At 38.7% G+C, this 15,099-nt stretch overlaps 1 protein-coding gene across 4 annotated transcripts in view; it reads right to left on the minus strand.

The window, feature by feature from the left end:
* Positions 1–15,099, minus strand: part of TAFA5 (TAFA chemokine like family member 5) — a 348,007-nt gene that overhangs the window by 23,859 nt on the left and 309,049 nt on the right. For 2 of the 4 annotated variants that reach the window (XM_042470724.1, XM_042470727.1), the window contains exon 4: positions 332–378. The exons of the other annotated variants lie outside the window; for them this stretch is intronic. In XM_042470724.1, the coding sequence (XP_042326658.1) occupies positions 332–378 (47 nt within the window). The remainder of the gene's footprint in view (positions 1–331; positions 379–15,099) is intronic. 4 annotated transcript variants of the gene reach the window in all.

Below are 15,099 nucleotides of genomic sequence, written 5' to 3' on the forward strand. Positions count from 1 at the left end.
CACGGCAAGAGAGCTGCTTGGGAAAAGAGGTAGCTCTCTGTCTTGGAAAGCAGGGGGATTGGCGCACACACCCTTCTGGGCTTCTTCTACCTGGGCCTTTTGTCTAACTAGGGGAAAAGCCCAGAAGAGATGAGGAGGAGGGGTGCATGCACAGCTGTCTTGGTGAACAATTGAAACCACAAGTGTTAAAGCCACAAGTGTCGAGGGATGACTGTATATCTACAGTTGCCCCCTTTTGGGTTGTTACAAATTCCACTCTTTCCATGATGGGGCCTTTAATTTTCAAATGTAATGTGAATTGCATTTTTTTAATTATGATTTTTTTGCTTACCTCCAAATGCAATTATATTCAGAGTAGTTTTTGCCACCATAGTCATGCTGGAAAAAAAGAAAAACATCGAAAGTGTACACAAGAAGAAACTAATTTTCATTGAGTACCTGTCTCATATGAATCAACTCTTCTAGAAGAATCACTGTGATAACCTACATTTCCATCATGTCATCAAGAGACATAATCTCTCCCTAGCTGATGGAAATGCTGTATAATACGAAGTCAGACATTTGCCTTTTTCTTTATCTTGCTATTCTTGGGTACAAGGACACCTTTCTCCTAGCATCAAGACTGGTTGAAACCTTGCTTCAAAAGATACTCATTCTTGTTAAAGAAAGCAATTTCCATTTCCTTTTTGAACTTATTCTGCTGGAGGAGCTGTGCCTCTTGGGCAGAGCTGGGCAAGATGCCCATAGCAGTTATCTGTAAAGCCTCTCCCAGGGCTCCTTGTAGCTCTTTAAACATTATTAAAGAACGGCTCTATCAGGAACTCTGTGCTCCATTATTAATTGAAGTGCCCTGCCTTCTCCCTTGCTGTTATTGTGCTAAACCTCACGTCACACTTATTTATTTAGCTCTCCCTGCTCTGTTGTCCTGTGTATTGACATATGCTCAGGGAGAAAAGAGAATGATCCAGTTGGAATTTGGGGGCTGTGATTTTATTTTCTGTTTATACAATGCAATAATATGTACAGGTCCCTCTTTCCCTCTGTCCCCACCTCTATACAGTTCAAATGGGATGCTTGAAATGTTATAGGAAGACACAGGGATAACATGGATATTGGCATAGAATAGCTTCAACTGCTTGGGGAGGGAAGAGTGGGAAGTTCAGAAGTCAAATGCCAAAATGCAACTCAGGGAAGTGCAAACTAGAAATGGTAGTTCTCGATTTCCTCTGTCCTGATGGGTGTTGGGAAACATCCATCTATTTTTCTTCATGTGCTCGTGGGAAATGCAGGAAATTCCCACTTTCCCTGAGATGATAGAAGTAGTGCAGCTTTCTATGGAAACTGTACTGCTTTCATTGAAAAGTGCTTAACTTTTCCAGCTGACAAGTACTGGGTACTATTTTTCAGCGCTTTCACTCCCTTCTATCCCACCCCAGCTTTCAAACCAGTGGAGCAGGGGTGGAAGATGAAACCAATATTTCTTTTCACAGCCTTTAGCCAAGGGTTCTATGAATGATGGGGGTGAAGTTGTGGATGCTTGGCAGATAACTATCTAGTTCCTTCCTGCAAGCCCCAAACCTGAGGAAAAACTGTGAAAAGATGTTTCAGCTGTCAAACTAACTGGAGGGGGAAATGAAACAGCTTTTTACAGCCTCTAGTCAGGATTTCTGTGAAAGTCTGGGGCTTGTGGAGAAAGGGATGTTGCAGGAGAAACAGAAACTAGAGTATCAGATGCTAGTCATCTGTAACTGTTCCCATCTTTCACAGAAATCCTGACCGGATGCTTTGAAAAGATGTTTCAGCTATCTAACCAGTGGGGAAAGTGATGGAGAGACAAAACTGAAATGTCTTTTCAAAGTCTCTAGTCAGGATTTCTGTGACAGATTAGGGAGGCGAAGTTGCAGATGTTTGTCAAATGATGATCTAGTTTCTGTTTTCCCCACAACTTCCCTCCCTCCCGCCAAGCCCCAGTCTTTCACAGAAATCTGACTAGGGATTGTGAAAAGACATTTCACCCCCCCCCCCCCCACACACACAATTGGTTTGTTAGCTGAAATAACTTTTCATATTTTCTCATCCAAATTGGGACTGGAGGGAGAGAGACATTGTGGAGAAAAACTGAAACTAGATAACTCACTGACCAAGATCCATAACTTCATCCCCTTTGCAACATCCTGTTGCAACTGGCCCACCCCCAACTTTCACAGAAATCCCATCTAGAGGCTGCTGCAATAACAAGAGTTGTGAACTTTTCAGCAACTTCCCTCCTCCTCCCTCCAGCCCTAGCTGGTTTGATAATCTTTTCACAGCTGATGGTTTCTGTACAACTTTCAGAAGAAGGAAGGGAAAGGTGCGGGAAAACAACACCTAGTACATTTCGGCTGGAAAAGCTATGCATTTTGCGATTAAAGTAGTGCAGCTTTGGAAAAGAATAAAATCCTGGCAAAGCTCAATAATGTTGCTTTTCTTCCTGCACCAGTTCTCAAAGAGGTCAGGAACTCTAATTTCAACCTCATTTGGGAAACAGGGAAATTCCCACCCATGGTTGAAACCTTCACCCTATAGTTCTTTTGTGCATGGCAGAAGATTGAGACTGCAGCAGGGAATAGAGAAAATGAATCTACGACAGGAAAGAAGTGTTACACACTTTTCACTTAAGTTACATACTTTTCACTTTTTAGAGACAGGAGACTGAGGACACCAAATCTTATTTGTCCTTGATTTTATCCTGCATGAATCATCCTCTGGACATCCCATTGCTTCTTGTTTATTTTGGCCAATAAATTACCACACATCACTCATGATAGGTGTGTGCCCACCCCACCTCTCCAACATCTTTACACACAATATTCACTAACACACAGGCATTCCACCATTTCCTGGTCATAAACCTGCTTTCCTATGCATGCTGATCTCCATCCACCAACAGACCATCTTGAAAGAGCAAGAGACAAATTGTTGTTACCAAAGACGTACACATTGTCAAAACATTTTTAACCAATCACTGTGTGCCTTAATATATTAGTGATAATTGCTCAGTTCCTTCTGTTCCCCACACATTCTCTGACATGGAAAGAGGCACTTAAAATACATCATGTCAATGTGTGTGTGATTATCAATACTTTCCATTCCTTAATGTATTGGTACTTGACAACTGGTCCTGTTCCTTTAAAATAATAGTTAACTGAACATCATCTCTATAGTAATTATGACTGACATTGGGTAATTTGAACTTTACATTTCATAATTGTCTGTATACTGAGAATACATGAAGCAATTTGTTTCTTCATGAGAGTATAGAGGGAGTCAAGTGGCTCCTATGTTTCACATTCCTGTAGCTGAGTCTGGCTGTATGTTTTAATTATTGGATAAGCTCTCAGTAACTCAGGGTTGTTAGAACCCTAGGCAGAGGTTAACCAAACATTCTTCCATCTAATAACTGGGAAGATTTGGTAGAAGACTTCTGCTTCAGTGAAAAAGTCTTTTGTAAATGAACCTTTGCATTGCATAATCTTTAGTTTAAGACGATAAAGTTAAAAATAAAATAAGACCATGGAAAGAAATAAACTTTATTTAGCGGGAAACATTTTGGCTAGGATACAAAGAATCATGCAACTATCTATGCTTGCCCAACAATCTATGCATGCTCCACATGCATATCACATTTAATTGAGCATATAAGCAGAAATTCTTTGAATCCTCTCCAATGGGTTCAGTACTGCAATCCTACTCATTCTTACCTGGGGGCATAAAAAAGTGAACACAACAGGGCTTATTATTGTAAATGCATGTTTAGAATTGTGATGCAGCTGTAGCAAATTCTGAAGCACTTTAGATTACTAGCCCTCATTTACTTCCCTCTTTCCCAGCCTAGCAAGAAAGGGCATTGGTGCGTTCTTAGGGGTCTTCATTCCTTTCCCTGCCTTCCCCCTGCAGCCTTAGGGGACATCTTTCAGAGGCATTTAGAGCAGGATTTGTGTGTGTGTGTGTGTGTGTGTGTGTGTGTGTAGATGAATGCAGAAAAGGTACCTGACTTAAAATGGTATCCATAATTTTCACCTGCAGATAATCAGCACTGCATATACCTTTGAGTTCTATTCCAGCTTATTCCCAACAGGATATGGAGTTGTACCTTGTCACATTATGGAGTGACTGGATTGAAATGGACTTCTAGCTGAATTTTTTTAAAAGTGTACTACGTTTATTCTTCTATGTCTTTTCTGTTGCTCCTAATGAAGCACAGTCTCACACAACAACACCCCTCCTCTTCCTTCTCTATGCTCAGGGCAGAGGAAGATGGGAAGGAAACAGGGACAATCTGGGACACAATTCCTTATCGGGAGGGGGGGTGCAGACATGGGCATTTTGAAAATATCTGAACCTTATAGTGCTCCTGCATGCTTAAGAGTCTAGAAGCTGCACCAAAGCCACTCTCCATTTCAGCTTTGGTGCAGCTTCTGGCCTCTTAAAGATGCATGTATCATTTAAACAGCATACCTCCAAAGTGTCCTGAAGCAGCTTTATTTTGGCCTGTCTGTTCGCCCCTAAATCTCTTAGAACAGGCTAGTTATTCTATGCCATTTAACTTTAAACAGAGTTTTGCTTAGATTTTAACTCAGCTAAAATCAACAGTTCAGAGAAAAAGTATATTTAAATACAAAGGTATCTGTCAAATTGTTTTTTAAAATGCAGATGGAAAGTGTTTGAAAAATACAGTATTCTCTCAGCTAAGGTCCATGGAGAGCCACAGCATTCAATATGTATGAAACCATACTGACACTACCCTCTAGCCATCACCATAGACGTTACGTTCATAGGAGAGAGGGTGATGAAGAAAATATGAACAGAGTGTAAATCAAAACTCCACATATAGTCATGGTTTTGTGGATACTATATGAGTTCTTGTAAGTGATTATGCAAAGCAAGGGAAGGACAATTGCTGAACAGCTGCTTGGTATCATCACTACCTCTGTGTGCGCACCAAACTTACATGATCATCAGTGGTCCCACATGAATCGAAGGGAACCAGTGTTATTAAGGCATACTAATTTACTGTATTAGGCAAGGTAACCAATATGTTTAGAGTCAACATTTTAAAAAAAGAAACTAAAGGGTGACTACTAATATTTATTAGATGTGAGGATGTGTTGGATGATTTTACTTATCTGCAGCTAAAACAATGACCTGGAGCAACGATGGCATCAAGCCCTGTGGAATTGCTGCATCCTTGGAGGGCAGCTACAATTTATTTATTTATTGCTACAGATGCCAGTCTCTGAATCATGATTTACAGTTACTGCCATCAGAATTGAAGGTTGTGACAGCTGCAGCAGCATCATGAATATAATATAGGGATGTTTTAAATACTTGCAGATTTTCTCCCCTGATAACAAAAAGTATCAGCACACATTGGGGCAATACACACACACACACACACACATACACACACACAGAGAGAGAGAGAGAGAGAGAGAGAGAGAGAGAGAGAGAGAGGTCCTTTCCCCTGAGATGTTTAAATGTTTTCCGATTTTTTTTCATTAATTTTGTTTCCACAAAACCAACACTGTTTTTTTCATAAATGAAATGTTTTTAAAAATGTGTTAAATGTGAAAAATTAACAAAAATGTGCAAGAAAACCCTTTTGTGATTTTGTCCTTAGTTAGAACACCTTAGAAATCTTTGTTCTTGTGTACCAGAATAAAATAAAGGAAGGTTTATTCTACTAATATTAAAAAGAAAAAGAAACGTTTCTTAGGACAGCAAAGCATAGACAAATGCAAAATTAGCTCCATCACCTGAATGCTGCTGGTAGTCGCAACTGATGTCGACCTACTGAATCATGGGGCTTACACTCACCATTCAACAACATTGCACATTTCTAAATAAAACTCTTTTTATTCACCAGAGCTTTTCTGTTGTTAGTACGGTTATGCATGGATGCAAAAGATCCCTTGAGTTATCCAACCTCCGGTTGAACAAATAAAGTTCCCTCAAATACCAAGGAGATGCTGTCTCTGTTGATGGGAGCCCCCAAGCCCCTTCAACTTTTGTATTAAAAACTCAGCCACCATCTTCACCCACCCACAAATCCCTGAACTCCCCCCCCCCCAAAACCCCCCCCCGATCTTCAGGAAGAAGAAAGTACTCAAGAGGTAAGTGGGAGGTGGGGGAACCCAATTTCATAAAAGTAAATGACATTCTATTCACAGGAAAACACTTACAGATTTTTTTCATATATAAATATTCAAAGAATGCAAGAACAGTCTCCACTGAATTTTTGTCTGCAATTTTTCTCTCTGATACAAATTTAAATTGACATAGGAACTAAAGATTTATAGAAATAAATTTGTTATGTAGGAACAATTTTACTTTCTTCTTTTTATCTAAATAAACCTTAAAGCTAATTGGCATCTATAGAATTTGGATCATATAGGAATTCTTCGCCACACCCAAAGGTTGCAGTTTATCCTCATTCCTTTATAGTCCAGGGCTCGAACTAGTCAGCTAGTCACATCCTTTCCCTGGATATTATATGCAAGTGTCCGCCAGCTTGGTGTCCTCAGACATTTTAAATTACAAATCTATCAGCTCCAGCCAGTATGACCCTAGGCGGGGAGGGCTCAAGGAAGCTAGTTAACTGCTTCATTTTTCTTTTCTAATTAGCACTCAGTATTCTATGGCTGTTGTCTCTATTTGTGTTTTTGTTTCCACCTTCTCATTTGTACTTTTGCAGACCTCAGAATTTACCTGGGTATACAATCACCTCTTTTCTTGTTTTTCAACAGGCTCTTTTTGGTTCAAGTCCACAGAACTGGCAGACTCGAGGGAAGCATGCTAAGTTTTGTTTTTTATAAACCTGTTTTTGATAAACACAGATGTTTTTCTATAAGAAAAACCATATTTTTACTCCCCTAGAAGTCTTCATCAAAAATATTTGTGATCTTTCCCCCTTTCTAATTAAGAAAAAAATACCAGTTTGTGGTCCTACCTTTTGCTTTGGTGTATTTTAGTGCAACAGAATGGAAGTGGAGGACCATATCTTAACACCCCCTCCCATGGAGAAAAGATAATAAAAATTATATAAAATATAATAAAAATTATATTTTAAAAAATTAAAAAAGAGAAAAGAAACTGTCCTTCATAATCTTTGGCAGGGTATTGAAGGTATGTGATGATTTTTATAATAGTTGCTAGGATTAGACATAACAACATAATGTCTACTAAATCTGTTATTTCTCAGTAACCAATATTCAGAAGAATGTTGCTTTGCATGAGAGTAAATGCATAATGACTACTAGCTGCTGATAGCTATGTATGTGTGTGTATACCTTCATGTCACTTGCTGACTGATGGAAATCCCATGAATTTCATACAGTTTTCTCTGGCAAGGAACACTCAGTTGTGGTTTTGCCAGTTACTTCCTCTGAAACATAGCCTACAGCACCGGGTATTCATTGCTATTCTCCCATCTAAATACTAAGCAGGGCTGACCCTTTAGTTTCCAAGATCAAATGTGTTCTTGTGTCTTTGGGATATTCAGATCCTGTTGATACCTTTGCCTTTCATGAATTTAATTGATATATATTTTAAAAAAGTTATTTAAACTGATGGTTACAAACACAGGTCATGATAGTGAATTCCATTATTTAATTATGTAGCAATAAACCCATTTAGGACCTGCACAAGCTATTCTATGAATATATTAATGTTAGGCTAAAATCCGCAGAAGTTGTTGGTTACCCTAAATATATTATTTGGTTAGGTTTGTACTGGATTTAAAATCAAAGCTTAAAAACACTGACGACAGATGACTAATAGAAATTGGCTGACTACCAGCGGCTATAATTGTAAGTAATAAATAAGAGCACTACCGCCATGTGTCTTCTTGACCAAGAAGAACAATAATTAAGAATTAAAATTTGGTGATTCAGCCACAGTCTTTCTCCTGATGGGACATTTAACACACCAGTCACTTTTGCGGTACTCTGGGAACAATGCCAAAATACTTTCTCACTTCTTGAATGAATGACTTCAAAGGTAATTCTTCCTGTATTTTAAGGTAGCCTTGACATTCATAATGAGCAAAGATATTAAAAATAACCACAAATGGTTTTGTAAATGTAGTTATGGGTTTAATGGACGGCTGATAAAAATAGGTTATGATTAACAATTTATTGTGATTTCATGTGAAAATGCTTTCATCTTAGATATGGTTTTCAGTGGCCTATTTTAAGCAATCCTTTCTCAGCTTAACAAGTGAAGATACTTGTTCAGCTGCTTCACATAAGCTATGAGTGAACAAAAAGAGTCTAACTAACAATGGCGGGTTACAGACCGCTGCTTTGCGGCGGTCTGCCGCCACCGCCGTTTGCTCCATGCGGGAGCCACAGCAGCCACACCGTGCGGCTCCCGCACGGACCGAAAAAGAAGCTCCAAAATGGAGCTTCTTTAAGCGGCGCCTCTATGACGTCGCGAGGCGCCAGGGGCGGACTCGCGACGTCATAAACGCCGCGACATGTGCGGACGCACAGCGTCCGATACGTAAATATGGCGACCACCGTGTGGAATGGCCGCCGCCATATTGTACGTACAGAATACGTACTAGGGTTAGGGGGGTGCGGAAGCACCGCCCCTTCCTAACCCTAGTACGTATTCATTACGTACTAAATGGCAGTGTGTAACTCGCCAATGGCTTCTTGTTTTATCCAAACCAGGAAATATGGCAATGAGGTTTGGAAACAAATTTTCAAATTGCGGTTTAAGAATCTGAGCTGAATCTGATTTCAAGTAACCATGGATTTCCACTTTTAAAGAAGAAACTATAGTTAGTCAGAATTATTTCCTGTTTTAATCACAAAGGAAGACATGAAGAGGTTGTGTGGGGACAAACCTTTGCTGAACTGGGATAAAAGTGGCCAAAATATAATATGCAAAATAGGTAACCAAGCTGAGAGCAGACTATTACACAAGATCTCAGTTTTGTTACTGGATAGGAAACATAGGGGTGAAATAGATTGGCAAAATAAAGCAGCTTCTGCCTGCTTTGAAGATGGGGCGTTTAGATGATGCATGCCTCCAAACCGATCAGAAACTGGATTGAAGCCATGCTCTGGGGCTAAAAAACAAACAAACAAACAAAAAATCCGGAGCAAACAAAAGCTGGGATAGTTTAGCTTAGTGCAGAAGACGCACACCTTCGACCATGCATATAAATGCCCCAATGCAAGAGAGGTTCTGAAGGAGTGATAGATCCTAACTCTAATCTTCATGCTGCATATGAATGCGTCAACATTATGCAAAGAAATGAAAGTGTGGCAACTCCAATGGATGTAATTGCAACATACACATACCAGACAGCCCAACAATGGAAATGGGGTGAAAGGGGCGAAGGGGGCATGAGGTTTCCTCCATAATTGTGCTTTGACAATTTATCACTTGTACTGGTGGAGCATTGCACATGTGACTATGTTGCTGTTCAAAGGGGCAGCCATCTAATGGGATGGCATCTGGGCAAAAGAGTTAGGTACTTGGGGGATGCCGGTGGTGTGTTTGTGTGAAGGTGTACATGCACAGTGAGGAAGCAACAACAACAAAAAATTACCCAGTAGCATGGCTTGATGCTGTGCCATGAGGGGTCAAGGCCATGTGCATTCGCCAGTCTTGGGAGTGAGCTGTGTAGGCAATGGGTTTTCAATATATTTTGAGAAAGAGCAGAATTGAGCCACTTTTTCCTGCCCATCTGTTCCAGGCCATAGACCACAACTCTCTTAAATTGCCTCCTCCACTTTGGAAGACATATAGCTGGTACGTCTTGATCTATACCATAAATATATATATATATACTATTTAGTCACCATCAACTTTTTGCAAGAAATGGTAAAAGAAAGAAACTGGCCTTCAGAATCCTCCCTCTCCCAAAATACATCAACATACTTTATATGAAAATAATAAACCATGAACCAGTTAATAAATATCATCATTGTTTCTGCTAGTGTAAAACTAGCTTATTAAATATTTCATATTGCATTGATGTAACGAAGAGGTGGACTTGATCCTTTTTAACGCTTTAGAATGAAGGCAGAAAGCCACATGGAGGAATCAACTTTACTTCTTTCTGTAGTTAAATTACACAGTTTGCTACTGGTTGCCTGCAACAATGTACAATTTAATTACATTCTGAATTACATTTTAATAGTTTGATTTCCATCCCTGCCTACAATAATTTGTCAGATGCATTAAAATGCATTTGCTTTTCCTCCATTTAAAAAACATTTAATTTTCACTGGAGTTTATTTCTAATGATGATGGAGATTACTGTTGCTTGCTTATATGTGTACATGCATTCCCTCTTGCTTTTGCACCTGCATAGTTCCCTATGTCAGCACTGCTCTAGAGCTGTGCTTGGTTTGCTAAATAAATTCCCTATGCTAGATGTGAAATTGCAGAGGGTATAAGAGAAGTGGTTTTTTTTGTCTACACTCTGCAAAAACAATAACTATAGTTTCACTTGTATACAGGAGAGATTTTACCACACACAAGCTTCATTTAATCTTGTTGTACTAAATTATAGATGGAATTGCTGCAATATGTGGAAACTTTTAAAATAAAAATAAGAAACTACAACTCACAGACAGTTTGAAGTGGTGTAAACAGAAAATTTGGAGAAAAGGCCTAAGGTTAATAAAGTGGTCCTAGGAAACTTTGTTTTATTGTTTAGTGGCTGCATTTTCATGTAACAATAAACCTTCTCCTCTAGCATGGCCAGGAAGAGAATGAAACTTCACTTATGTTTTAGAATATTTAAAGATTTACATCATAACAAAGCCCTAAACTGTGGTTATTCTTAACTATGTTTAGGGAAACCAAGGTAACTTCACAATCTGTGGTTTGAAGTTGTTTTGTTTCCACCCACAATAGTTATAACTAATCATGGTTTATCCATTGCTCTGGTCTACGATCACAATAAGATTCTGTTCTATGAATGGTTTGTCCAAGTATGGATACATAACAAGCTGCAGGCCCAGTACACATGGGTGGCAAAATGCCACTCCTCTTTGCCGCGCAGCTGTGCAGCAGCATCCACATACTGCTGCACAGATGTGCACTCAAAAAGGAGCGACTCTAGGCGGCTCCCTTTTTGTGGTGTCATAAGGGCTGCTATGCAGCCTTATGATTCCGCTTCCCTAATATCACTGCAACGTGCCCGTCTGCACCAGGCCACAGTTAGCTTAACATGGAAGCAAAAGTTTCTGCAGAGCCATGCTGGATAAGAGGACAAGGGAGGTTGCAAACCTGATAATTGGCATAGGTTTATTTATTTATTTTTTAATGTTTTATTAGCATTAAAAATACATCCACAAAGACAAATCATACTTACAAACAATAATACATTCATCAAATACCAATAACAAAAGAGGAGGGGGAGAGGAAAGGGATGGAGGAATAGAAGTAGGAACAAAAAGAGGAAAAAACAAAACAAACTATCAACACAGTAAATACAAACACAAACATGACTTCCTAGAGTCATTCCATATTTCTTCATTCTTCCTTTCCCTATCCTTCCCAAGAATTTCAACTAGGTAAATTAATTTTATATAAAATTTAAAGGAACAGTTAAATAAAAATGGATGGGGAGGGGCAGATAAAAACATGTCAACCTACAGATATTGCAGTGACTTTCTTTACACATCAACTTCCTTGCATTTTCAAAAAGCTCTGCCTTTATACCACACATTATTTTTCTCAGAAGTAACATCTTGGATTTTTCACAGGGTCAGACATTCAACGTTGCTCCTCTGAGAATAAGACACAGTCTTGTACACTTTATTTATATCTGCTTCACAGTGACAGTGTGTGCATTTTAATGTCATCTTAGCACATCCTATTCACGTTCTGTTTCTTCACAAGTAATACAAATTACATTTTCTATGTAAGAAAAGCCCTTGACATTTACTACTGAAACAATCCAGAAAGAAATAAAGAAAGCTGTAGCACACTACTACTCCTTAGATCAAAATGTACTGTTATGACCCCCTTTACAGGAAAAAAGAAGAAGAAGACTTTCACACTTCTTAAACTGTGAATCAGTATATTGTGGGGAACAACTGCCTTTCTACATGCTGAGCAATATAATCAACACTCTGCAACTGGTAGACACTAGCAAAATGACACAAGCAAGCAGCAGGATGGGGTACCATCTGACAACTATACTCATAATCAGGACATTCCTCAATCAGACCCATCACATAACCCACATAAATAATACTACAGTGGACCCTTGGTATCTGCAGGGGTTTGGTTCTGGGACCCACCACAGATGCCAAAATCTGTGGATGCTCAAGTCCCATTATAAACAGTGGCATAGTAAAATGTTGTCCCTTATATAATGTGGCAAGATCAAATTTTGCTTTTGGAATTTATTAATTTTTTGGAATATTTTCAACTGTGGATGGTTGAATCCATGGATAAAGAATCTGTGGATACAGAGGACCAACTGGACTTTGTTTTTATACACAATGGTAGAAATGCCAATGGTATTATCTCTTTGAGTGGAACAAATGGCCAGTACAAAACATTGTAGAAAGTGTTGCACATGAAGATCCCCTTCTTTGTTAAAGCACATGGAATGGTTTAGATAAGTCTCTTATCTTAACCTACCACATGGGGATATTATGTGTATAAAATGGACGCCCTCAAGTTTGCTATCTTAACCTATAATGGAGGCGTCATAGATACAGACATGACATGAATGTGACATATGTGAAGCAAACTTAATTCAGTAATGCCTCAAAAGTGTTATCTGAGCAATACATTGTCATGAAAAGTTTTCATCATACAAACACTTTACTCATGACCAGCATGCATTCACAATTACATTGTAATTCAAATTAGGTTAATCACTCACCTTTTACATCTCAAGAGTGTGCCATGTTTCTGCATTTCCCCACTTGGGGCTGTTCCCTAAATCCTTCCCTCTAAAAATCCTCCTCTTTGATTTTTTTAAAGTTATGAAACTGCAAATAGAGTTGGCTGTCCATATCCATGGGTTCTGCATCCAAAGGCATGTTAACCATTTAATGTCCAACTATTATCACATCTTCCTTCTTAATTCCATCTTGCTGTTGTTGTGTGCCTTCAAGTTGTTTCCAATTTATGGCTACCCTGTTTCAGGGTTTTCTTGGGGAGGTTTGTTCAGAGGAGGTTTACCACTGCCTTCCCCTGAGGCCGAGAGAATGTGACTTGCCTAAAGTCCCCTATTGGATTTCATGGCCGAGCTGGGAATTGAACCCTAGTCCCCAGAGTTATAGTCCAACACTCAAACCACTATGTCACACTGGCCCTCTAGCTTAGATTAAAATCCTGTGTGTTTACAAACAGAAGTCTAACTACTGTATGTATAAATCAAAATTGCCTTCTCTTATCTACAGGGACATAATATTGCAAAAAAGTAATTAACAGCTTTGAAGATGTGGCAGTTAGAGTTCAATAATCAATATTTATATACATGAAATAAATAAAGTTCATATATATATGAAATAAATGTAATAAAATGTAATGAACCAAAGTGGGCACATATAAAGGAATTTGGAATTGAGGCCCCTAAAACGAATGTTGGGGAGGACTTGCAGAAAGGAGTGTTAGAATACAGGTTGATACTCTGAAGGACATTGTTCATCAAGGTCCCTGCAGCTGGTCTGAAACCATAATAACTCAAAGATAAGAGATGCAGCTTCTCTGGTACAAAGAGTCCCAAGGGAACATCAAAATTGAAAGAAGAAAGAATGTGTCCACGAGGGTCTCAAATGGATCTTTTGATGCATGCTTGTATTTGTTTTCTGATTGCAGGAAATCCTATATGTTTAAATTTTACTATAGCCAATGAAATATACTAAAAAAGATTTCTTTGTTTAAACATCTATAAATGCAATGAACTTTGTTTGTTCAAGGCCTCAGAATTTTCGTTGGAATGGTAATTCCAAGCTGAGGACACTTGGCTAGCAATAAAGCTGTTTTTTTAATCAAACTGGGTCTTCTCCGGGTTGTTTGTTTCTGTTCTGTTTAAGAATCCAATATCAGATCAAAATTAGTTTGACTGATATCTGCTACAGTGACAGAAAGGATTGTTCTAGTGCACTGTCATTTCTCAATATTCCACAGCCTTTCCACACTTCTATCACATGTGAGTTTTTTGATCTTAGAGATCCATCTAAGCTCTGAAAAACACCATTATTTAAAACAAAGACACTGATAATAGCAACCAAATATCAGAACTGGTCATGAGGCAAGGCTGAATGAAGAGTTATATGTTTATGCCCTATTTAATATTCAAACAGAAATAGTATCTATTTGAAAATGTAATTCCATCAACAGTGACATACATTTTCTTTTTTCCATTATGTGCTAAGGGCTATTTGACAGTGGAACACAATCCCTTGGGTGTGGTGGAGTCTCACTCCTTGGAAGCCTTTAAACAGAGGCTGGATGCCATCTGTTGGGTATGCTTTGATTGAGACTTCCTGCATGGCAGGGGGTTGGACTGGATGACCCTTGTGGTCTTTTCCAACTATATGATTCTATGATTCTAGATCTGGCTGCAAAAGACAGCAAGTGAACAGTAGTTTTGTATGTCGTGATAACAATTCATTAAAATATTGTTTTCCTAAAAGAACTGTTCAAATATCAAATAAACAGCCTGTATCTGCTTGGAGATGTCATGGGCAAACTGCATAAACAATTTTTTCCCTGTAAGAAACCTTTCAGCATGGTTTTTATCTGCACAAAGTCAAAGAGAAGAATCACATACAAAAATAAAAATAAAAATAAATGGGGCATTACATGATCCTGACCATATGTTTCTAAAAGACAACATCTCACAACAAAAACAGGATATTTTTTGAGTTGGAGGCTGGTCATTTTGTACATATTAATGATTTACAAATATAAGCTGCATTACATTAACTTTTAAAACCTATAATCAGGAGTCTCTTAGGTGTAATCTATGTATAGAAGCAGGAAGGATTTCTTTTCTTTGGGATCAGCCTGACTGACTGCCTTAAACACAGAATCAGCTGAAGGTGAACAGGAATAAGCTTGCAGTGA

Source organism: Sceloporus undulatus, chromosome 5 (genome assembly GCF_019175285.1).
Source record: "Sceloporus undulatus isolate JIND9_A2432 ecotype Alabama chromosome 5, SceUnd_v1.1, whole genome shotgun sequence".
In the NCBI taxonomy this organism is placed as follows: domain Eukaryota; kingdom Metazoa; phylum Chordata; class Lepidosauria; order Squamata; family Phrynosomatidae; genus Sceloporus; species Sceloporus undulatus.